Source organism: Pseudophryne corroboree, chromosome 9, assembly GCF_028390025.1.
Source record: "Pseudophryne corroboree isolate aPseCor3 chromosome 9, aPseCor3.hap2, whole genome shotgun sequence".
Taxonomy (NCBI): Eukaryota; Metazoa; Chordata; class Amphibia; order Anura; family Myobatrachidae; genus Pseudophryne; species Pseudophryne corroboree.
Genome location: NC_086452.1, coordinates 446,453,253 through 446,479,888, shown reverse-complemented (window position 1 = coordinate 446,479,888; position 26,636 = coordinate 446,453,253). Strand labels below are relative to the sequence as shown.

At 45.8% G+C, this 26,636-nt stretch overlaps 1 protein-coding gene across 1 annotated transcript in view; it reads right to left on the bottom strand.

The window, feature by feature from the left end:
• Positions 1–2,997: 2,997 nt before the first annotated feature.
• Positions 2,998–26,636, bottom strand: part of COL7A1 (collagen type VII alpha 1 chain) — a 215,617-nt gene continuing 191,978 nt past the window's right edge. The window contains exons 103-117 of the mRNA XM_063941553.1: positions 26,066–26,101; positions 22,541–22,576; positions 22,400–22,456; positions 22,164–22,235; positions 21,785–21,856; positions 20,800–20,835; positions 13,751–13,831; positions 13,483–13,536; positions 12,274–12,327; positions 9,945–10,007; positions 9,414–9,476; positions 8,622–8,738; positions 8,207–8,284; positions 6,513–6,566; positions 2,998–3,084 (exon numbers count right to left, since the gene is read on the bottom strand). Coding sequence (XP_063797623.1) covers positions 2,998–3,084; positions 6,513–6,566; positions 8,207–8,284; positions 8,622–8,738; positions 9,414–9,476; positions 9,945–10,007; positions 12,274–12,327; positions 13,483–13,536; positions 13,751–13,831; positions 20,800–20,835; positions 21,785–21,856; positions 22,164–22,235; positions 22,400–22,456; positions 22,541–22,576; positions 26,066–26,101 — 960 coding nt within the window. The remainder of the gene's footprint in view (positions 3,085–6,512; positions 6,567–8,206; positions 8,285–8,621; positions 8,739–9,413; positions 9,477–9,944; positions 10,008–12,273; positions 12,328–13,482; positions 13,537–13,750; positions 13,832–20,799; positions 20,836–21,784; positions 21,857–22,163; positions 22,236–22,399; positions 22,457–22,540; positions 22,577–26,065; positions 26,102–26,636) is intronic.

Sequence of the window (26,636 nt, the reverse complement as noted above, 5' to 3'; positions counted from 1 at the left end):
TTGTGCCTCAGCCCACAAAATGGCTGCTTGCACTGTGTTCCAGCAATGGGTGCTTTTTCCCTCATCTCCCCATTCAGTAGACATGGATGGTTCTGAAGTTTCATAATAATTTTAGTGTCTGTCAATGCCTGGGTGTAGCTAGAGGAGAGAAACAACACATTTATATTAATAAAACGTTTTGTTACCGACATTGGTTTCAACAAATGGGAACTGACCTCCGCACGCTGAAAGAGAAAGAGATGAAAACACAATTGTGAGATTGGCGTGTCTGCATTACAACATCTATAATCATAGCACAGTGCCCTCTACTGGTCACACAGTATGTACACATACTGTACATCAAGGGTGGATACAGACAATTGATTTTCTAACTGTAGTACATTCTATTTAAGCTGGAGAGGCTGGGAAATAAAGATGATAGGTTTGCACTGGTACCAATATCATTGGTCTCCACATGGCAAACTGGACAATCATTGCACACAACATTGATGCAATATCCAGTGGAAGTTCGGAGGATTGGGGACCATGAATGTTGCTTCTACGGGTGATAAGCTACAGGAGCCACTGATCTTTATAGTAAGTGTTCTTGTCTGTACACATCGAAATTATACCAAATGTTTGATGGACCGTTCTCCTCTCCAAAATCACCCCTTCCGCTCTGTACAAAATGCTCTTCTCTCAAATTGTCCCATTTAATTTACTATCATAATTACGTGCACTGCATAAATGAGCTATTGTTAAAAAAGTTTTCCCACCATTTCACTAATAGCACATTTTGAAGGGTCCGATCCTTTGTCATGCCTTTGGCAGACTGTCAATAAGTAATGACCACAACATGTAGAGTTCGTGTTATTTTATTATTTTTATATTGTATGACGGACACAAAATAAGTGCCCAAGTGTATCCACTGTTAATACGTACAGTGGTTTGGATATGGTGTATTGACCAAGAGCTACGTATTGTGAAAAGGTAAGGAACACAGACACACATTATTGTATTCACACACAAACCACTGTACATGTTCATGTCAGTTTGGGCACATTACAATGTAAATATTCCATCAGGAAACCATAGCTGAGATCTCTCCCTAATTTCCAGGGAAGGAGCTTTTTAAAAGATGTGTTCCTGTAAATTTTGGAATTATGGAAATATTCCTAGTTATGAACAACTGTACAGTAAAAGTTATTTCGCACTTCTTCCTGGCACTATATTAGGGTTCTAATCCCCCTGTTTCGGCATACTTAAAGGAACAGCGCATGTGCTTAGTGTTTCGTCATCACCACTGACTGCACTACTATCACTAGCAAGGGAGTATAGGCTCTCCTTTAGGGCAATGATACCTCTGTGGTTATCGGTGATGATAAAACTGGAAGCGGTTGCTCCACTCCTATATTGGAAAGTGCATCTGTTGCCTATGTAAGAGTCAGTAATGGGTGCAAGTTGTGCGGTGCACACGGGCCCCTGAGTCCAAGGGGCCCCACACTGCACACCCTGCACCAATTTTTCAATACTCACCTCTCCACAGAGTTCCCCATCGGCAGTAGAACCTCAACAAATCACCAGGAATACAGCGTGGCGGCTGTTTTCCCGCTGTTTTGCACGTGCACAGTAAGGAAATCTCTGGGGAAATAGCCGCCACGCCATTTCCCTCAAGATAAGTGCATGTGCAATAGAGTGTGAGGCCCCTAGTGCTCAGACTGTACTGCGCTGCCCGGCTACCGGATAGAGAGGAGGGGACCCGGACGGAGGAGGCTGCACACAGGCCTACTCCTTTGTTAATACGCACATGGTAAGAGTGGACTCGCAGTTTTAGGAGTGGGATTTGCAAAAGTGCTGGTGGAAAATGTGGATGGTCCTCAACTGCTAGAGGGGGCTCTGACTGGCCATCAGATATTTAACCATCAGTCGTAGTGCAGAGATTTGAGCTGGAATGGAACCGGTATCTCCCAATTGGGCAATCAATTTGGCCCCGCCCCCTGCTGTACAATGCAGCATTGTGAGTTGAGTGTGTGGAAACGGTGACACAATTCAGCAGGGATTGCGTCATAGGCTTGCCAGACCATACACAGCAATCAAGTACTGGGTGGCTGGCAAAAGGATGGCCTCTGAGAAATGTACCCACTCTTCCACCCAAGATTCGGGAGCTTCCCACGTGAACCCTCTGAGGTAGGCAAGTGTGCCATCAATGGGAGTTTTTCATGCTTTTTTTAAAATTATTTTTGGTTACGTGATGTAATGGGGACAGTAGTGTTTTAAGGTTCACTGACTCCGGCTGAGCAACAAAATGTCAATCAAAACTATCTCAAGAGTCCAAAAACATACTGGTAGGTGGATCGGCTGTTGAGATAAAGAGGCCCATGAACTACTGTATCTGAGTGTGTGAGTGATAGAGAATTTAGACTGTAAGCTTCAATGGAGCCAAAACAGTGAATTATTAAACAGTCTTTGTAAAATTCACCGTAATATGTTGGAGCCGTAAACAATAATACTGACAACTACGGGAACCTTATTTAAAATGCTAAAAAAAAGGTTTCAATTGGAGTAAGGTTTATAATAGAATCAATGGGCTAATTCAGACCTGATCGATGCTGTGTGTTTTCACACAGCGGGCGATCAGGTCTGAACTGCGCATGCGCCGAAGTGCGCATGTGCATGCCAGAGATACGATCGGCCTCTCAGCCCAGCGATCGCCTCTGCCTGATTGACAGGCAGAGGCGTTCGCTGGGCAGTAGGGGGCGGGCGTGCCCAGACCGTGCGGAGGGCAGGCCGCGGCGGCTGCGTGACATCGCACGCAGCCGTTGCAACCCGGGACGTGGCGAAAAGTCGCCTACCAGCGCAGCAATGCTGCGCAGTTAGGGACTTACTCGCCGGGTGCGCTAGCATCACCGCCGTGCGATTCTATCGCACCCATGCAGTGGGGGGGAGGGCCAGACATGCGGGGCGGACTAGCACGGCTATGATCAGGTCTGAATTAGGCTCCAAGTTTTTTGCAGTGCTTTAAAGAGTATTTTCAGCATCATCATGATCCAACTTACCACAGTGCTGGCTCATTTCCTGCTTGACGAAGCCTCGGATTTCCTCCTCCTGAGATAGGACAGAAACATAGAACATATTCCTGTAATATAACTATAAGACTGTGCAGAATGTAGGCCCTCATTCCGAGTCGTTCGCTCGGTATATTTCATCGCATCGCAGTAAAATTCCGCTTAGTACGCATGCGCAATATTCGCACTGCGACTGCGCCAAGTAATTTAACAATGAAGATAGTATTTTTACTCACGGCTTTTTCTTCGCTCCGGCGATCGTAATGTGATTGACAGGAAATGGGTGTTACTGGGCGGAAACACGGCGTTTCAGGGGCGTGTGGTTAAAAACGCTACCGTTTCCGGAAAAAACGCAGGAGTGGCCGGAGAAACGGAGGAGTGTCTGGGCGAACGCTGGGTGTGTTTATGACGTCAAACCAGGAACGACAAGCACTGAACTGATCGCAGATGCCGAGTAAGTCTGAAGCTACTCTGAAACTGCTAAGTAGTTTGTAATCGCAATATTGCGAATACATCGGTCGCAATTTTAAGAAGCTAAGATTCACTCCCAGTAGGCGGCGGCTTAGCGTGTGTAACTCTGCTAAAATCGCCTTGCGAGCGATCAACTCGGAATGAGGGCCGTAGTATACTGCACATTGCAGAATATGGTTCTCTGTTCAGGCATCAAACAGGAAAATATTGTGGGATAAACTTTACTGTGACCAGAACATGTAAATTTCACGGAGGATTAACAAGAACATCCTACAATAGAGTACACATTCACAACAAAGCCAGACTCCACGGTGACAACTTGAAAACTACAGCGCCACCTACAGGCCCTCCAGTACAGTTTGTCAAGTGATAAAGCCTGCAGCTGTTGTTATACTCCGACCAGTGTAAACTTGTGAAGAGCTGAATGTACATATAGATTGGTAAATGCTCAATTAGCTTAGTGATATCATTCAGGTGCTCGAAAGGAAGGGGTATTTCTGAGCAAGAAAAAAAAGCAATTGTTTCCCCAGCACACTGAATGGATAACAGTAACCAGATATAAATCCCACATGATAATAGAATTCAGAGATCTTCGTTACACATATTTGCGCAAATGTGTGGTTAAGCCCCAAAGCCGCATCAAGGCCTCTCTGTATATTTGGGGTCCCTAGCGCTATATCTAGGTGCAGGGTGTGGCACCCCAAAACACCAGAATGAGCCAGAAAGCACAGCGTGACATACCAGTGTAAAAAACTATGGTGTTAATAAATTAGTATTTAGGAAGCCGAAGCTATAGAGGGGGTGATACAAACATGAAATGTAATTAAAATAGAGAAATAGTGTTAGAAAATTAATAAGTGAAAAGTGTTAATAGAATGTAAAGGTATGCCACACTAAAGCCATCCAGCTCAGCCAGTCCAGAGGCACCACACCTCACACCTCTATTACCCCAATCTGGGTCTAATATTAACCAGCAAGGAGTCACATGATAATGGCTCCTTACTAAAATATGTCTAAGCTAAGAGCTACTTACCTTGGAGCAACCCCATAATGCTCGAGCACCTGAATGATATCACTAAGCTAATTGAGCATTTACCAATCTATATGTATGTTGTGAGAGGCAGAGAGGTTTCTGCATTAGGAGGAGGTGCAGGCCCTGACATGCCACATGGAGCATTATGGGGTTGCTCCAAGGTAAGTAGCTCTTAGCTTAGACATATTTTAGTAAGGAGCCATTATCATGTGACTCCTTGCTGGTTAATATTAGACCCAGATTGGGGTAATAGAGGTGTGAGGTGTGGTGCCTCTGGACTGGCTGAGCTGGATGGCTTTAGTGTGGCATACCTTTACATTCTATTAACACTTTTCACTTATTAATTTTCTAACACTATTTCTCTATTTTAATTACATTTCATGTTTGTATCACCCCCTCTATAGCTTCGGCTTCCTAAATACTAATTTATTAACACCATAGTTTTTTACACTGGTATGTCACGCTGTGCTTTCTGGCTCATTCTGGTGTTTTGGGGTGCCACACCCTGCACCTAGATATAGCGCTAGGGACCCCAAATATACAGAGAGGCCTTGATGCGGCTTTGGGGCTTAACCACACATTTGCGCAAATATGTGTAACGAAGATCTCTGAATTCTATTATCATGTGGGATTTATATCTGGTTACTGTTATCCATTCAGTGTGCTGGGGAAACAATTGCTTTTTTTGAAGAGCTGAATGTCACTGGTAGACTCTGGCCTAGACACATCTTACATGAACTGCTGATTGTCGATCATTTGCAACTCCTAAATTTCCAAGGCACTGGGGTCATACTCAATATGATATTACAGTTTGAAGCGCAGTGCGCATGGTGCTCCCATGTGTCCCGTTTTCCAGCTTTGCCATTTTTTCCGCTTCATTTGAATTTGAGTGTTCAGCTGTGCACATCGCGGTAGAATATGGGGGGTCATTCCGACCCGATTGCTCGCTGCAGTTTCTCGCAGCGCTGCGATCGGGTCGGAACTGCGCATGTGCCACAGTGCGCCAGCGCATGCCAGCCGTCGTTGCCTAGCGATTGCCTCTGAGGCAGAGGCGGTCGCTGGGCGGGAGGGGGCTGGACGGCGGCGTTAAGCCACCGTTTAGGGGGCATGGTCCGGGCAACGCAGGCATGACCGGACTGTTGGCGGGGCAGGCCGCGGTGGCTGCGTGATGTCACACGCAGCCGCTGCGGGCCAGGGAGCGTCAACTAGCTCCCGGCCAGCACGCTAAAGCTACGCTGGTCAGGAGCTACTCTTGAAGTGCAAAGGCATCGCCGCTGTGCGATGCCTTTGCACTTCTGCGGGGGGAGCGACACTGACATGCGGGGCGGACTAGCCCTGTGCTGGGCGTCCCCCCGCATGTCAGTGTGAATGATCGTAGCTGTGCTAAATTTAGCACAGCTACAATCAACTCGGAATGACCCCCATGGTACCCCAACATTGCCAAGTATCCTGCTAAGAGCTGATAGTTGATTGGTTATATATGATTAGTGCTGATTAGAATAAAGAACATTCTTTATGCACCTGAAGGCTAACCACTGCCCGGTCCTGAGCACGGTGCCTAATTTGTTTGCACCAGATGAGCAGGATTCTCAGTACAAGTATACATACCACAGTTACTTAATATTTCTTAATTCATCAGTCTAAAATATTGATAATGTTTATTAATTGAGGTTGTTGTTGGGTTATAATGTGTCTTCTTCTCGTCTGACAACTCCTTCGTATGTCAGAGTAATCTGTATGCAAATAAGAGGAAGAGACAGACCGCACCTTTCTAGTAGCCTAAAAAGGTTTTCCTTGTTGCAGAGGAAGAATTAGACAGCTGAAAAAAGGTTGAAACTTCCCATGGAGTTTGAATATTCTGATTTACAGTATTTGGGAATGAGTTGCTCCTTCACTTGGGGTTAAATAACTGACCAACCTTAAGCATGTAAAAAAAAATGAAGCGTAATTGTGTAATATCTTACCGTCATGCCAGGAGAACCCTTATCCCCTTTATTTCCTTCTGGTCCCATATTACCCTGAAAATATTAAACACATTTAATACCACAGAGATAAAACTATAAACAGATTCATGCGCCACAGATCAATGTTTATTTTATTTAGAAAGTGGTTTGTGTAGACACTGAGAGGAAATAGACCCAAGATGGATGGGGATTTACGTATCCAATAACGGTGACAGTAACACACAAAGGGGCTGATTCTGAGTCACCGCGGCTACCACTGGTTTAGGGTCTCTTGCCGTAGTCGCGTCTGTGACTTTATGATAATGGCAATATAAGCCCGTTCCCTGGTGTGCATCTGACTGTGCCAGGACTTGAAGGCGCAGTTTGGGCATCAGTAGACGCTGTTATACCGCATGGTGCATCTTTGGATCATGAAAATTTGCAACAGCCCTGTGGAAGGTGGGTATTATCCATCTGAGGATACCTTCCGATGTGAGCGACTAAGGGATGTATCCAATTAGAGGTGACGCGATTTTTCCCAATGTTTCGCCCCCTTTTTTTTTTTTACAGGCTATCCAATTTGGTCGCCTGTAAAAAAAAAATACATTATCTCCTGAAAACACAGGTTCAGTGAAACCTGTGTGTTTTCGGTAGAAACAATCCCGTTTTCAGGTGAAAACAGGGCTGTTTCCGGGGATTTGGTTTCGCTTGCCTGAGGTAGGTGAAACAAAATTCCCGATAAGCCAGCGCAAGCTGCGGCTTTACGGGGCTAATTAGATAGCCTCCCTGGCCCCAGTGGAGCTTACAATCTATATTCCGTACCACATGTACACACACACATTCACACTAGGGTTAATTTTGTTGGCAGCCAGTTAACCTACCAGTATATTTTAGGATTGTGGGAGGAAACCGGAGCATCAAGGCGAAACCCACACAAGCACGGGGGGGGGGGGGGAATATACAAACTCCACACAGGGCACTGGTGGGATTCGAACCCATGACCTCAGTGCTGTGAGGCATTAATGCTAACCATTACACCATTCGTACTGCCCCGATATCACTGCTGCTTCCAAGGAAGTGATAGTACCTCCAACCACACCTGCAGTAGCTCCAGTGTAAGCATTATGCGTAGGAGTGTTTAGGGATATTGCGTACCCACATTTGCAAAAATATTGCTGAACTCCGCAAACATCAGCATCACCTTGCGGCTCAGAATCAGGACCAAAATGTGGGCTCTTGGGTCACTCTTACTACATACGTTAACCCTTTGTCCCTGTATTGTTTTATTTATTTATCACTTTCCATTTGCCTAGTCTCTCAATCATGTTTTAATGAGTAATTGCTAATTAACCAAACATCCCAAGCAAAATCCTTCCAGTGGCACATAGCACACTGACATAAATAATTTACAAAACCTCAAAGCAGGTGGCGCCCACTGCTATCCCACAATGCACAGTGCTCTACAATGTAATGGTTAGCATTACTGCCGCACAGCACCAAGGTCACAGGTTCAATTCAACCTAACTGTGGAGTTTATATATTCTCAATATATGTTGATTTATATGTTGCCTGTTAAGATTTCTGTCTAATGTGCAGCCATAGATCTCAGTGGATAAGCTTTCACTTTCATTACAGCTAACAGAAAAGAATTGGGACAAGAAATGGCAAAATAAGTTGAATTCCAGTGGTGGAAACAACATGAAATATAGCCTCACCTGATCACCTCGTTCCCCTGGTATTCCTGGTACTCCACGTGCCCCCGTAGTAGCCTCTCCAGCGGGGCCCCTTTCACCCTAAAAAATTGGGCCACGGGTACCCGTTAAGAAGAATGGTATTTCATCTAGTACTATGTAGTAACATACCTATCTCAGCTAATAATGATTTATTACAAGCAATTTAACAAAGGCATACTCCTATATGAGTTTTTATTACCACCGCGGCAGGAATAGGATTTGCAATTACCAGGTGTTTCTCTACGGAAATAAATCTAAGATGACATCAGATTGACCTGAGCTTGTGATCCTCTCAAATATAATGTCCTGCTAGGAATTATGGGAGAACGTAGTCATGCTGATTCTAGAACACAGGTTTCATGCTTAAAAAAGAATAACGTAACATCGAGGTTCTTACCTTCTGTCCTTGGAGACCTTCAGGACCCTTTGGTCCAACAGTTCCTGGAGGACCAGGAAGCCCTAGAGACCCGTCAGTGCCTCTTGGGCCAGCTGGACCAACGGAACCCACAGGACCCTGGAAACAGGAAAATGGAATATCTCAGCCCTATGTGGCAATCTAATATAACACATTAGTGTTGTGTTCTAAGGTGCATCCATACAATTCTTCCATAGCAATAAAATCTTCTCTGCAGCGGAGGAAAAGGACATCGCCAGACTTCATGCCAAAATTTAAGTAGGGCCTGGCAATGACTCTGCACTCGCCTGGGCCACCTGTTCTATGGGGTGGGGACTCTGCTACCCTCTCTGGCCCAGACACCTGCAGTAGTGATGCCACCACTTTTCTGTATCTCCAACACTGTATATAATTAGCGTTCTACGTGCTATTAGTGTTGGCTATGGATTATTTCAAGCTGACTAAAACTGGCATAAACACTTTAATTGATTAATCGTTTTACTATTTTACTAAATTATTAAGAGAGAATTCCAAAAATAAAAAAAGTAACAAAAACCACACAGATGTTTACGTTACATTAAATGACAAGAACTAAAACATCACGGTGTTGTGACATATATTATTAAAGTAAATAAAATAATAGTAGTGAGCTATTATAACAAGTACAACTGTAATACAGGAAATCTGGCAGTTACTTATAAATTTCAATTAAAATACAATATCCATATAATTCGTATTGTGTCGTGTTTTCTCCTATAACACCATTATTCGGGTACTATGATCTGTGGTACTCACCCGGTCTCCTTTTTCTCCTTGATCTCCTTTAGTACCTTGTAAACCCTCTATCCCTCTGTCACCCTATGGGGAGAGGTCATAAACGAAGCGCAAATAGTTGTAATTGGTTAATTGCCTCGTAATCACACAGTTTTCTACTAGGCTAAAATAACTTTAAACACAGGACAAATAATGTCGTTGTTATGGAATACATAATTATTTATAGAGTAGGCAAATTTCTGGATTTTCGGCCTATCAAATCAATAAGAGCTATTGACATCACTGAGGTATGAGGCGTGAAGTGTCTAATGCCTCAGAGACGTCACTAGTTCTAAGTGAATTTATAGGCTGCATTCTGCTATATATAAATGCAAGCACACAATATGGCTGCCACATTGGTATTTCATGGAAAGTCATCCTTTATATTACAGTAGTTAAGATTCAATATATTTCAATCTACATCATGGGGAAATCGTTATTTTATTTGCCACCATTTTATTTTCAGTCATTCTCCTTAGTTATCCAAATCCTGTATTGAATCCCTTTTATTACCTTGGCACCGACTAGTCCCTCTTTTCCTGGTAATCCGGGATGTCCTGGGATTCCAGCTTCCCCCTGCAGAGAGAAGAAATCTTTCTTAGTACATGTGATGACATAAAAGGGAAACGGGTGGGAGGGAGAAGATAAGCAGACCACAGCACATAGCATGCCGCAGGGGGATGCGGTCATGTGACTGCCGCACGGGATCCTGGCGGTCACCATGCCGACACCAGGATCCCGAGCGATCAAAATACCGGCAGAAAGAATGCCGACCCACAGGGACTATTCATGACACCCATATGGGGGGAATTCAAATGTTTGAAAAGTCAGTTGGGTGCCTGTTTTTTCCTGTCTATTAGACTCAAACATTTGAATCCCCCCCATAGAGTTGGAAAAGAACCTGTGGCGAGCACAGCGATCCCGCAAGGGGCTTTGTTGCACCCTTCCCTGGCGGCATTCGGGGTCGGTATGCTGATCGCCAGGATCCCGACCCCAACCATGCAGCAGGTATATGTGTTTAATGTAAAGGGTGACCTCTGAACTGTTCACATTGCACACGCCAACACACGAATCAGCTGCTCCAAACACTCAGTGGGGTTTACTCATCAAGTTGCTGTTTTTATTGGTTTGTTTTTTAATCGCTGACATTGATTTAAAGCTCCATTTTTATTAATTACAAAACGCACCCAGTTTTACCTTTAATGAAATTACATCCAACTGCAACAATCGCCCCCCAAAAAATCCCTGTAAGCTTTACATATAAACCCCCAGTAGCTCATTCTATGACCCACATTTTGGCTACCAAAGAACCTTAGTGTAGTTGTCAGTCAGATCCTCTTCACATATTTCTGCTCTTTACGCTACGTCATACTCAGCTTACTCATATTCACTTTTGGGAGGGGCATGGTGGGTCAGGTTGTTCCTTAGTTACCCCAGCCGTGGGTCCAACACAGAGCATCTCTGTGCGGTCAAGCGTGCACGCCAGCGACGGAGACGCGCCATATTCACTTGAAGGGAGAGTCTCCGTCCGCGCGCCCGGACAGAGACGCTCTCAATGGAAGCGTCTCTGTGCACTCTCGGCGTGACTCTGCGGACAGATCGCCTAGTCACGCCGGGAGTGCTCGCCTGCGATTGAGCCGCCTCAGGTGAGCATGGCTCCATCTATATACATGTGTAGAGGCGGCACTCAGATATATAACTATGCAGCAGTATACTGTATATGGAGTATACTGTATGTGTGTGTATAGATAGGTTGAACAAAGGGTGCTTCAGTTATTTTGTGCGGGTTTTGGGATGTTCCTGGCACAGTGGGTAGCTACCGTGTGCTATAACCCACCTTCTGCGTCCCCACTGAGCTTTCCTCCTCTCCACAAAGGCATCTGCTAAATGCAGAGAGTGGACAGACACACAGAGATGAAGCACCCTGTAGTTGCAGATAAGCAGCCCTTACTGATAACAGTGTTTACACCAACAACCAGAGCACCACACGGAACTGTGGGTATAGGGGGTCATTCTGACCCGATCGCTGGCTGCAGTTTGTCGCAGTGCAGCGATCGGGTCGGAACCGCGCCGGCGCCGCAGTGCACCGGCGCATGGCAGTCGTCGCTGCCTAGCGAACGCCTCTGAAACAGAGGCGGTCGCTGGGCGGGAGGGGGCTGAACGGCGGCGTTTAGGAGGCGCGGTCCGGCCAACACAGGCGTGGCCGGACCGTTGGGAGGACGGGCCTCAGTGGCTGCGTGACGTCTCACGCAGCCGCTGCGGCCAGCGGCAGCGACAAACTACTCTCGGCCAGCCGCAGGGGCTACGCTGGCCAGGAGTAACTCATGAAATACAAAAGCATTGCCGCTGTGCGATGCTTTTGTATTTGTGCGGGGGGGTGGGGGGGGCACTGACATGCGGGGCGGACTAGCCCTGTGCGGGGCGTCCCCCGCTTGTCAGGGAAGATGATCGTAGCTGTGCTACGATCAACTCGGAAGGACCCCCATTGTCAGATGGAATTTTGATAGGGAAAAGTGACCCCACACATGGTACAATGATTGGTCGGTTTGATCACATAGATGAATTAATATCACACTATGGGGAACATTTACTAAGCAATGATAAGAGCGGAGAAGTAAGCCAGTGGAGAAATTTCCCCATCAACCAATCAGCAGCTCTGTATCATTTTATAGTATGTAAATTATAGATGTTACTTCAGTGCTGATTGGTTGCCGTGGGAAACATCTCCACTGGCTCACTTCTCCGCTCTTATCACTGCTTAGTAAATGTACCTCTGTGTCCTGTGTAAAACACTGACATGCAGTTCTGGAAGCAGTGACTGTTATATTATGAGATCACTTACCGTATCGCCCTTCCTCCCCGGAAGTCCATGGCGCCCATGCATTCCTGTATCACCCTAAAATTGACACTACAAGGATCACTCAGGAACACACTGAGAACAGAACATTAGTGCGCACAATTTGTTTACGCTGGAACTTTAAACAAAAAACAACAAATACATATTGCAGGGCTGTAACACAAATAGCATTCAGTAGCTGGCGTTAAACCTCAGACAGAAAATGACTTAAAGGCTTCTGGTACAGAAACATGGCGCACCCATGGCAGCGTGGCTCTGAGACTTACAGAGCCCAATTTCTTCTCTCCAGATTGCTTTAACACATCTTAATGAACTCTTTTCTGTCCAGCAGACAATAGAACGGAGAACAGGCAGGCACAGATACTCCCGTCCCGCATTCTCTCAGCATTATATCAGAAATAACAGATGCAATTATAATTCACTAAATCACAATGTTGGTTTTTATGTTTTGATAAAAGCTAAGATTACTGAGCGGTGCTTCACTATCTTGCATGACTATGGCAGTAAAGAAGCCTGAGCATGACTGACTGGCAGTCTCCTAGGTAACAGATACGCACTATGGTGGTCATTCCGAGTTGTTCGCTCGCAAGCTGCTTTTAGCAGCTTTGCACACGCTAAGCCGCCGCCTACTGGGAGTGAATCTTAGCTTATCAAAATTGCGAACGAAAGATTAGCAGAATTGCGAATAGACACTTCTTAGCAGTTTCTGAGTAGCTCCAGACTTACTCAGCATCTGCGATCAGTTCAGTGCTTGTCGTCCCGCGTTTTTCCCAGAAACTGTAGCGTTTTTTCGCACACACCCATAAAACGGCCAGCTTCCGCCCAGAAACACCCACTTCCTGTCAATCACATTACGATCACCAGAACGAAGAAAAAACCTTGTAATGCCGTGAGTAAATTACCTAACTGCATAGCAAATTTACTTGGCGCAGTCGCACTGCGGACATTGCGCATGCGCATTAGCGACTAATCGCTCCGTTGCGAGAAAAAAATAACGAGCGAACAACTCGGAATGAGGGCCTATGTACGTTGCATGTTGGTTGATTCACACAAGGGTGCACAACTATCTGCTTTTTGAAAGAGATGTAATAATGAATTTTAGTTTCTCTTTTTTTTTCAGTCCCCTGCATTGTCTGCAATGACAGGTCAGAGACATATGGAATATTGAATTGTATGGAGATGATTCGATATTACCTTATCTCCCTTTTCGCCATCAAGGCCACAGGCACCTTTTATACCACGGTCACCCTGAAACAAAACACATTGCAGATCGGAAAATGAATTGCTTAGTCTCTCTACACATCGAATTACATGTCTAGGTTTTAAAAATATTTCTGCATAATGTCCCCTACCATTACCCCTAGTATATCCACAAAGAGAAATAACGGATCAGGATACTATTTAAATAACACATATACCTGATGCCATATACCGCATAAGATACCTGATCTAGGATTCTCACCTTTGGTCCTCTTAGTCCATTAAGGCCATATTCTCCTTTTTCTCCTCTTGATCCAGGTAGAGCGTCTTTACCTGGGATTCCCTAAAGACAGCAATCACAGATGAGCAGGTGGTGTTCAGGTGACATCAAAACCATGTAAATCAATGTGACTAAATGTGCACTGGTGGAAATGGCACCAAAGGCTTACAATGTATTTGGAAATTCTAGCTCATCTGTCACTATGTGTTATGCACACCAGTGCCTGCAGGAATGTACTGGTGTCTGAACGGAGAGGGATGCAAAACAAATGAACTCACAGACAGACTGGGGAATATGACATTATGTACACAGAAGGTGATAGGGTAACAAAATAAACACAAAGTGAACAGAGAAGCCCAGAGGCTAAGAAACTGGGTGTCTCCCTAGTATTAGGAGTGCTCAGATGAAAAGCAAGATGTTGTGTTTTAATACGTAGAGAACCCGAAATGCTGTTGCTAAGGGCAACAGCAAAACCCTAAAGGGTTACCAACGGGTGTGGCAGTAAACTCCTTGGTCAGAGATGGAATGATAGACACAAGGAGAGTCTCCACAATCCTAATCCTCACTTGCAGTGCACTGGTTCAGCTTACTGCCACTAAACTGACACCAGAACACCTTGCACAGTGAGACAGGATTTAGGCAGGCAAGTCTGAGAATACAGCCGCAAACTTGCTAAGTTCACAGAGTAGCAAAAGAACCCCAGCAAGTTAAACGACTGACTCCAGTCTTACTGCTAGGTCTGGATTGGCGGAGTGTAGTACCAAATCCTAAGGCCTATTTGCAGTAAGCAACAACAAATACAAAGCTACACAGTACTGGCTAACTTTCAGGAACTGACTAACCAACAAAGATTCAGCAGCATCTGCTTAACCTGAGAAGAGGCCTTATATAGCAGGTGCTGTCCACGCCCCACTCAGACCTCACAGACTGTGAGCACAAAAACCAGCACCGGATCCCCTGCCGTGCACAAAGCCTGTAACCACTGCACAGCAAAAGACCCGAACCGGAGTATCAGCTGCGCTCAGGCCACTCCGCTAGCACTTGTCTCCCGGTTGCCATGACGACGTGGCAGCACAGGGCAGGAGACCCTAACACTATGAATATACAATTTGCAAAGCGATAGTTTAAAATAAGAATTTACTTACCGATAATTCTATTTCTCGGAGTCCGTAGTGGATGCTGGGGTTCCTGAAAGGACCATGGGGAATAGCGGCTCCGCAGGAGACAGGGCACAAAAAAGTAAAGCTTTACTAGGTCAGGTGGTGTGCACTGGCTCCTCCCCCTATGACCCTCCTCCAGACTCCAGTTAGGTACTGTGCCCGGACGAGCATACACAATAAGGGAGGCATTTTGAATCCCGGGTAAGACTCATACCAGCCACACCAATCACACCGTACAACTTGTGATCTAAACCCAGTTAACAGTATGACAACAGAAAGGGCCTCTTAAAGATGGCTCCTTAACAATAACCCGAATTAGTTAACAATAACTATGTACAAGTATTGCAGATAATCCGCACTTGGGATGGGCGCCCAGCATCCACTACGGACTCCGAGAAATAGAATTATCGGTAAGTAAATTCTTATTTTCTCTATCGTCCTAAGTGGATGCTGGGGTTCCTGAAAGGACCATGGGGATTATACCAAAGCTCCCAAACGGGCGGGAGAGTGCGGATGACTCTGCAGCACCGAATGAGAGAACTCCAGGTCCTCCTTTGCCAGGGTATCAAATTTGTAAAATTTTACAAACGTGTTCTCCCCCGACCACGTAGCTGCTCGGCAGAGTTGTAATGCCGAGACCCCTCGGGCAGCCGCCCAAGATGAGCCCACCTTCCTTGTGGAGTGGGCTTTTACAGTTTTAGGCTGTGGCAGGCCTGCCACAGAATGTGCAAGTTGAATTGTGTTACAAATCCAACGAGCAATCGACTGCTTAGAAGCAGGTGCGCCCAACTTGTTGGGTGCATACAATATAAACAGCGAGTCAGATTTTCTGACTCCAGCCGTCCTTGCAATGTATATTTTTAAGGCTCTGACAACGTCCAACAACTTGGAGTCCTCCAAGTCGCTAGTGGCCGCAGGCACCACAATAGGTTGGTTCAGATGAAATGCTGATACCACTTTAGGGAGAAAATGCGGACGAGTCCGCAGTTCTGCCCTATCCGAATGGAAGATTAGATAAGGACTTTTATAAGATAAAGCCGCCAATTCAGATACTCTCCTGGCAGAGGCCAGGGCTAGTAACATAGTCACTTTCAATGTGAGATATTTCAAATCCACCTTTTTCAATGGTTCAAACCAATGGGATTTGAGGAAATCTAAAACTACATTTAGATCCCACGGTGCCACCGGAGGCACCACAGGAGGCTGTATATGCAGTACTCCCTTGACAAAAGTCTGGACCTCAGGGACAGAGGCCAATTCTTTTTGGAAGAATATTGACAGGGCCGAAATTTGAACCTTAATGGATCCCAATTTGAGACCCATAGATAATCCTGATTGCAGGAAATGTAGGAAACGACCCAGTTGGAATTCCTCCGTCGGAACCCTCCGATCCTCGCACCACGCTACATATTTTCGCCAAATGCGGTGATAATGTTTCACGGTGACTTCCTTCCGTGCCTTAATCAAGGTAGGAATGACTTCTTCTGGAATGCCTTTCCCTTTTAGGATCTGGCGTTCAACCGCCATGCCGTCAAACGCAGCCGCGGTAAGTCTTGAAAAAGACAGGGACCCTGCTGTAGCAGGTCCCTTCTCAGAGGTAGAGGCCACGGTTCGTCCGTGAGCATCTCTTGAAGTTCCGGATACCAAGTCCTTCTCGGCCAATCCGGAACCACTAGTATTGTTCTTACTCTTCTTTGCCGTATGATCTTCAATACCTTTGGTATGAGCGGCAGAGGAGGAAACACATACACTGACTGGTACACCCAAGGAGTTACCAGTGCGTCCACAGCTATTGCCTGTGGATCTCTTGACCTGGCGCAATATTTGTCCAGTTTCTTGTTGAGGCGAGACGCCATCATGTCTACAATTGGTCTTTCCCAACGGTCTATTAACATGTTGAAGACTTCTGGATGTAGACCCCACTCTCCCGGATGAAGATCGTGTCTGCTGAGGAAGTCTGCTTCCCAGTTGTCCACGCCCGGGATGAACACTGCTGACAGTGCTATCACGTGATTCTCCGCCCAGCGAAGAATCTTGGCAGCTTCTGCCATTGCACTCCTGCTTCTTGTGCCGCCCTGCCTGTTTACATGGGCGACCGCCGTGATGTTGTCCGACTGAATCAACACCGGCTTTCCTTGCAGGAGAAGTTCCGCCTGGCTTAGAGCATTGTAGATTGCTCTTAGTTCCAGAATGTTTATGTGAAGAGACTTTTCCAGACTCGTCCATACTCCCTGGAAGTTTCTTCCTTGTGTGACTGCTCCCCAGCCTCTCAGGCTGGCGTCCGTGGTCACCAGGATCCAATCCTGAATGCCGAATCTGCGGCCTTCTAATAGGTGAGCCTTCTGCAACCACCACAGAAGTGACACCCTTGTCTTTGGTGACAGGGTTATTCGCAGGTGCATCTGCAGATGCGACCCTGACCATTTGTCCAACAGATCCCTTTGGAATATTCTTGCATGGAATCTGCCGAATGGAATTGCTTCGTAAGAAGCCACCATTTTTCCCAGGACTCTTGTGCATTGATGTACTGACACTTTTCCTGGTTTTAGGAGGTTCCTGACCAGATCGGATAACTCCTTGGCTTTTTCCTCTGGAAGGAAAACCTTTTTCTGAACCGTGTCCAGAATCATTCCTAGGAACAGCAGACGAGTTGTCGGGATTAAATGGGATTTTGGAATATTCAGAATCCACCCGTGTTGTCTTAGCACCTCTTGAGATAGTGCTAAAGCTGTCTCCAGCTGTTCTCTGGACCTTGCCCTTATTAGGAGATCGTCCAAGTATGGGATAACTAATACGCCTTTTCTTCGAAGAAGAATCATCATCTCGGCCATTACCTTGGTAAAGACCCGAGGCGCCGTGGACAATCCGAACGGCAGCGTCTGAAACTGATAGTGACAGTTTTGAACAATGAACCTGAGGTACCCCTGGTGTGCGGGGTAAATCGGAACGTGTAGATACGCATCCTTGATGTCCAAGGATACCATAAAGTCCCCTTCTTCCAGGTTCGCTATCACTGCTCTGAGTGACTCCATCTTGAACTTGAACTTTTTTATGTAGAGGTTCAAGGACTTCAGATTTAGAATAGGCCTTACCGAGCCATCCGGCTTCGGTACCACAAATAGAGTGGAATAATACCCCTTTCCTTGTTGTAATAGGGGTACTTTGACTATCACCTGCTGAGCGTACAGCTTGTGAATGGCTTCCAACACCCTCTCCCTTTCGGAAGAGACGGTTGGTAAGGCAGACTTCAGGAAACGATGAGGAGGATCCGTCTCTAATTCCAACCTGTACCCCTGAGATATTATCTGCAGGATCCAGGGGTCTACCTGCGAGTGAGCCCACTGCGCGCTGTAATTTTTGAGACGGCCCCCCACTGTCCCCGAGTCCGCTTGAGAGGCCCCAGCGTCATGCTGAGGTTTTTGCAGGAGCCGGGGAGGGCTTCTGTTCCTGGGAAGGAGCTGCCTGTTGGTGTCTCTTCCCTCTTCCTCTGCCTCGTGGCAGGTACGACAAGCCCTTTGCTCTCTTATTTTTGTAGGAGCGAAAAGGCTGCGGTTGAAAGGTCGGTGCCTTTCTCTGTTGGGGAGTGACTTGAGGTAAAAAAGTGGATTTCCCGGCAGTAGCCGTGGCCACCAAGTCTGATAGACCAACTCCAAATAACTCCTCCCCTTTATACGGCAAAACCTCCATGTGACGTTTTGAATCCGCATCGCCTGTCCACTGTCGTGTCCATAAGGCTCTTCTGGCTGAAATGGACATAGCACTCACCCGAGATGCCAGTGTGCAAATATCCCTCTGTGCATCACGCATATAGATAAATGTATCCTTTATTTGTTCTAACGACAGTAAAACATTGTCCCTATCTAGGGTATCAATATTTTCAATCAGGGATTCTGACCAAACTACTCCAGCACTGCACATCCAGGCAGTTGCTATAGCTGGTCGTAGTATAACACCTGCATGTGTGTATATATTCTTTTGAATAACTTCCATCTTTCTATCTGATGGATCCTTAAGTGCGGCCGTCTCAGGAGAGGGTAACGCCACTTGTTTGGATAAGCGTGTGAGCGCCTTGTCCACCTTAGGGGGTGTTTCCCAGCGCGCCCTAACCTCTGGCGGGAAAGGGTATAATGCCAATAACTTTTTTTGAAATTATCAACTTTTTATCAGGAGCAACCCACGCTTCATCACACACGTCATTTAATTCTTCTGATTCAGGAAAAACTGTTTGTAGTTTTTTCACACCATACATAATACCCTGTTTTACGGTATCTGTAGTATCAGCTAAATGTAACGTCTCCTTCATTGCCAAAATCATATAACGTGTGGCCCTACTGGAAAATACGTTTGAATTTCTACCGTCGTCACTGGAATCAGTGCCCGTGTCTGGGTCTGTGTCGACCGACTGAGGCAAAGGGCGTTTTACAGCCCCTGACGGTGTTTGAGGCGCCTGGACAGGCATTAATTGATTGTCCGGCCGCCTCATGTCCTCAACTGACTGTTTAAGGGAAGATAAACCATCACGTAATTCCACAAATAAAGGCATCCATTCTGGTGTCGACCCCCTGGGGGGTGACATCTGCATATTTGGCAATTGCTCCGCCTCCACACCAATATCGTCCTCATACATGTCGACACCACGTACCGACACACACCGCAAACTCACAGGGAATGCTCTAATGAAGACAGGACCCACTAGCCCTTTTGGGGAGACAGAGGGAGAGTCTGCCAGCACACACCACAAAGCGCTATATATACAAGGGATATCCTTATATTAAGTGCTCCCTTATAGCTGCTTTAATATATATATATATAGCCATTAATGTGCCCCCCCTCTCTGTTTTACCCTGTTTCTGTAGTGCAGTGCAGGGGAGAGACCTGGGAGCCGTTCTGACCAGCGGAGCTGTGACAGAAAATGGCGCCGTGTGCTGAGGAGATAGGCCCCGCCCCTTTTTCGGCGGGTTCTTCTCCCGCTATTTTTCCAGTCAGGCAGGGGTTAAATATCTCCATATAGCCCCTATGGGCTATATGTGAGGTATTTTTAGCCTTGTATAAGGTTTATATTTGCCTCTCAGAGCGCCCCCCCCCAGCGCTCTGCACCCTCAGTGACTGCCCAGTGAAGTGTGCTGAGAGGAAAATGGCGCACAGCTGCAGTGCTGTGCGCTACCTTATGAAGACTGAGGAGTCTTCAGCCGCCGGTTTCCGGACCTCTTCACGCTTCAGCATCTGCAAGGGGGTCGGCGGCGCGGCTCCGGGACCGGACTCCACGGCTGGGCCTGTGTTCGATCCCTCTGGAGCTAATGGTGTCCAGTAGCCAAGCAGCAAATCCACTCTGCATGCAGGTGAGTTTACTACTTTCCCCCTAAGTCCCACGTTGCAGTGATCCTGTTGCCAGCAGGACTCACTGTAAAGAAAAAAACCTAAACTAAACTTTCTCTAAGCAGCTCTTTAGGAGAGCCACCTAGATTGCACCCTTCTCGTTCGGGCACAAAATCTAACTGGAGTCTGGAGGAGGGTCATAGGGGGAGGAGCCAGTGCACACCACCTGACCTAGTAAAGCTTTACTTTTTTGTGCCCTGTCTCCTGCGGAGCCGCTATTCCCCATGGTCCTTTCAGGAACCCCAGCATCCACTTAGGACGATAGAGAAATAAAGAACTATCTTTATATCAGGTCGGAAATTCATTCTAGAAAAGGTTACACGTGTAGGATATTTCTTAACCTGTCTACACTGTTGACTGTTAGCACTGCCTGCCCTGTGCCAGGGGCTGCAGTATGCAAACGAGATGAAGTCAAGCATTCAGCAGTATTCCAGTAGTGGGAAAAGGCATTAGTAATAAGTGCACTTTTATATAATCCAAACCAGGGACACTCACAGCCTCTCCAGGTACTCCCGGATCTCCTGTTTCTCCCTAGAAAGACAGGTAGACATGTCAGTTCTATTGACGCTCTGCAGGGGGGAGGCTAAAGCTCCGTAAAATAAAACTTGGTTGATGTAACAAAGAGTTACTACGCTAACAACGCTTTCATAATTCTATGTATGGAAATTATCTTGCATTCTAACTGGTTTAACCCAGTAGATGTAAGCGGTTTATATATTCGGTATAGTGCTGGTGTTGAGGTTTGCTGTACATAGTAACAGCAACACATAAAATGTTTACAGTTTTGAGCATAACTTTTGAAAGATGCAGAGCAAGGCAATAAGCAGAAATATATAACGTTTATGGGGGTCATTCCGAGTTGATCGCTCGCTAGCTGTTTTTAGCAGCCATGCAAACGCTATGCCGCCTCCCACTGGGAGTGTATTTTAGCTTAGCAGAAGTGCGAACGAAAGGATCGCAGAGCGGCTACAAAGTTTTTTTGTGCAGTCTCAGAGTAGCGCAAAACCTACTCAGCGCTTGCGATCACTTCAGACTGTTCAGTTCCTGTTTTGACGTCACAAACACGCCCTGCGTTCGCCCAGCCACTCCTGCGTTTTTCCTGGCAAGCCTGCATTTTTTTCAACACTCCCTGAAAACGGTCAGTTGACACCCAGAAACGCCCTTCTTCATGTCAATCACTCTGCGGCCAGCAGTGTGACTGAAAAGCTTTGCTAGACCTTGTGTGAAACGACATCGTTCGTTGTAATAGTACGTTGCGCGTGCGCATTGTGCTGCATACGCATGCGCAGAAGTGCTGATTTTTTGCCTCATCGCTGCACAGTGAACGAAAGCAGCTAGCGAACAACTCGGAATGACCCCCATGATACAAAAGCAATCCATTATACATAACAAGCGTTAGTAGATATATAACATTAGGTGGCCTACGTAATATGCTGTAGCAGATACGACAGTTTGTGATAAGTGCCAAACAGGTTATTACCTTTTGCCCACCAGGTCCTCTGGGTCCTACAAAGCCAGTCGCTCCTTTGTCTCCTTGTTCTCCTTTAACTCCCTATTGCCATAAATTATTAAGTTATTCTGTTGGGTTTGTCTACAAGGATTACATACAATTTACTGGCGGGCGGGATAGCGGCTGTCAAGATCCCAATAGCGGCATCAGGCCCACCAAAATGCCAGCAGCGCCGGGATCCCAATAGCCGGCAAATTGATTGCATCCTGCCTACAACGGTTATAACCAAACATTAGCAGCTAGTACTGAAAGACAACAGCGGCAATGAATAATTTCTCTCTCCAAATGGTAACCTCTTTATATGACGGCAGACGCGTACTATGCGCCCCCACATAGCGCCATGACTTACCTTTTCTCCGCTGACGCCTTGGTCTCCCTTGTCGCCCTTTTCACCCTCAGAACCTTTCACCCCTCGGTCACCCTGATAGAACACAAAGACTCGTTATGACATTAAATACATAAACTTTGTACCGGGAGATAAAATATACATTCACTGCAGCTCTAACACCGTAATTATTGCTTGTAAGGGAAATATGAACGTGGAGTCACAGAATAAGTCATACCCGTGACATAAGTCTGCCATACCGTTTCTCCTTTATTTCCTCTTGCACCAGGAGGTCCTTCGATGGTCAGTGTGTCTCCCTAGATGAGGTTGCAAAAACATAAATCAAAACTGCTCTTCAAGTAGGAAAACAAAGTAATTGTTAGTAAGGATTATTACTGTACCTTATCTCCCTTGATTCCAACTGGGCCGGAATCACCCTGTAAGGTAATAACACGAGATACAGTAGCACAGTCATGCAAGGAAATGCTGAGTACAGTATAATTTCTAAACTGCACGGAAGACTCTGCGCCACAAGATAGACTATATGGACAAAAGTATTTGGCCACACTTGTTAATTATTGAATTCAGGTGTTTCAATCAGACCCGTTGCCAGAGGTGTATAACGTCATGCACCTACTGTAGGCATACAATCTCCATTTGCAAACATTTGTGATACAAAATGGGTCATTCTGAAGAGCTCAGTGACATCAAGCGTGGAACTGTGATAGGATGCCACCTTTGCAATAAGACGGTTCGTGAAATTTCATCTCTGCTGGATATTCTATAGCTGAAGAGTTCCGAACTTCCACTGGCATTAATGTAAGCACAAAAACTGTGGCGGGAGCTTAATGGAATGGGTTCCATGGCCGAGCAGCTGCACGCAAGCCTCACATCACCAAGTCCAATGCCAAGCGTCGAATGGAGTGGTATAAAGCGCACAGACACTGGACAGTGGAAACGTGCTCTGTGGAGTGACGAATCACGCTTCTCTGTTTGACAGTCAGATGGGCGAGTCTGGGTTTGGCGGATGCCTGGAGATTATTACCTGCCTGACTGCATTACGCCAACTGTGAAGTTTGGTGGAGGAGGGATAATGGTATGGGGCTGTTTTTCAGGGATTGGGCTAGGCCCCTTATCTCCAGTGAAGGGCAATCTTAATACTTCAGTACACCAAGACATTTTGGACAATGCTATGCTTCCAACTTTGCAGCAACAGTTTGAGGAAGGCCCTTTTCTATTCCAACATGTGTGTGCTCCAGTGCACAAAGCAAGGACTATAAAGACATGGTTTGATGAGTTCGGTGTGAAAGAAATTGACTGGCCGTACAAAGCCCTGACCTCAACCCCATCGAGCACCTTTGGGATGAACTGGAACGGAGATTGTGAGCCAGGCAGACTCGTCCACCTCGTCAGTGCCTGACCTCATAAATGTTCTACAGAATGAATGGGCAAAATTTCCTACAGAAACTTTACAAAATCTTGAGGAAAGCCTTCCAAGAAGAGTGGAAGCTGTTATAACTGCAAAAGGGGGAACAACTCCATATTAAAGTATATGTATTTGAACACAATGTCATTACAGTCCCTGTTGGTGTAATGGTCAGGCGTCCGAATACTTTTTTCCATATCGTGTATTACAGTCTGAACATGACCTGATCCCTGAACATCATAATATAATTATGTTACACCCTATACAGACATAGGACACTACACCCCCAACCTGACCTGATCACTGCACATTATAATAATAATAATAATAATAATAATAATAATAATAATAATAATACATCTATAACACCCTATACAGACATAGGACACTACACCCCCAACATGACCTGACCACCGGACATGATCATAATACATCTATTACACCCTATACAGACATAGGACACTACACCCCCAACATGACCTGACCACTGGACATGACCATAATACATCTATTACACCCTATACAGACATAGGACACTACACCCCCAACATTACCTGACCACTGACCATGACCATAATACATCTATTACACTCTATACAGACATAGGACACTAAACCCCAACATGACCTGACCACTGGCCATGACCATAATACATCTATTACACCCTATACAGACATAGGACACTGCACCCCCAACATGACCTGACCACTGGACCTGACCATAATACATCTATTACACTCTATACAGACATATGACACTAAACCCCAACATGACCTGACCACTGGACATGACCATAATACATCTATTACACTCTATACAGACATAGAACACTACACCCCAACATGACCTGACCACTGGACATGACCATAATACATCTATTACACCCTATACAGACATAGCACACTAAACCCCAACATGACCTGACCACTGGACATGCCCATAATACATCTATTACACCCTATACAGACATAGTACCACTGGTGTTTCTATAATGAGGGCAATGTGTGCGATGCAGACGGGCCCCTGAGTCCAAAGAGAGCCCCCACCGCACACACTGCACCCATTTTTAAAACACACACTCCTCCGAAGTCCAGCGCCGGCATCCGCAGCGCTGTTAAAACACCATTAAAATGGCTCAGCGGCCATTTTCACAGAGTTCTGCGCATGCGCAGTAGAGAAATCTCAGGGAAAATGGCCGCCGCGCCATTTTCCCGGAGATCTGCGCATGCGCAGTAGAGTCTGAGCCCTCTAGAGCTCAGACTCTACAGCGTCAGGGCAGAGAGGAGACGGCCCGAACGGAGGAGGCTGAACACGGCCTCCTTCTCTCTTAAAGCGCCACTGCATAGGACACTACACCCCCAACATGACCTGACCACTGGACATGACCATAATACATCTATTACACCCTATACAGACATAGGATACTACACCGCCAACATGACCTGACCACTGGACATGACCATAATACATCTATTACACCCTATACAGACATAGGACACTACACCCCCAACATGACCTGACCATAATACATCTATTACACCCTATACAGACATAGGACACTACACCACCAACATGACCTGACCACTGGACATGACCATAATACATCTATTACACCCTATACAGACATAGGACACTACACCTCCAACATGACCTGACCACTGGACATGACCATAATACATCTATTACACCCTATACAGACATAGGATACTACACCGCCAACATGACCTGACCACTGGACATGACCATAAAACATCTATTACACCCTATACAGACATAGGACACTACACCCCCAACATGACCTGACCACTGGACATGACCATAATACATCTATTACACCCTATACAGACATAGGACACTACACCCCCAACATGACCTGACCATAATACATCTATTACACCCTATTCAGACATAGGACACTACACCACCAACATGACCTGACCACTGGACATGACCATAATACATCCATTACACCCTATACAGACATAGGACACTACACCACCAACATGACCTGACCACTGGACATGACCATAATACATCTATTACACCCTATACAGACATAGGACACTACACCACCAACATGACCTGACCACTGGACATGATCATAATACATCTATTACACCCTATACAGACATAGGACACTACACCACCAACATGACCTGACCACTGGACATGACCATAATACATCTATTACACCCTATACAGACACAGGACACTACACCACCAACATGACCTGACCACTGGATATGACCATAATACATCTATTACACCCTATACAGACACAGGACACTACACCACCAACATGACCTGACCACTGGACATGACCATAATACATCTATTACACCATATACAGACACAGGACACTACACCTCCAACATGACCTGACCACTGGACATGACCATCCATAATACATCTATTACACCATATACAGACACAGGACACTACACCTCAACATGACCTGACCATGCTAAATAAATGATTACATATATACTAAATAATTCACCTTGTCGCCGCGTTCTCCTCTGTTTCCTGGAACACCCTTATAAATACAAATACAGGGACATTAGAAACAGCACCAAGTTATAGGTACAGTAACAATAGAAATATAACTACGACAATGTTAGACACAGGCAATTTGGATATTTTGTACATTATGAAACAATAATCTAACAATATATAGCATGGATTTCTCAACTCCGGTCCTCAAGTACCGCCAACAGGTCATGTTTTCTGGATCTGTAATCATGCACAGGTGAGTTAATCTATTTTGTCAGGTCAGTAATGACGCCACCTGTTGCCACTGACCTGTTGGGAAAACTTTAGGGTTGAGGTAGAGAACGACTGATCTAGCGCATTGGGTTGGAAACGTAGGATGGGTTTGTCTTTACTTACATTAATATACATTTTACATCTAGAGAGACCTCTCCACCTATAGAGAGGTTTTATGGTGACTTCAGAGACAGAGGCCGTAATTTCATCTCAGTGTTATATACGGATGACAACAGACCTAGCATCAACATCCACTGGTTCTAGTTTGGGCTAATTAATTAATTAGTGGTCTTAACCTTGTCTAT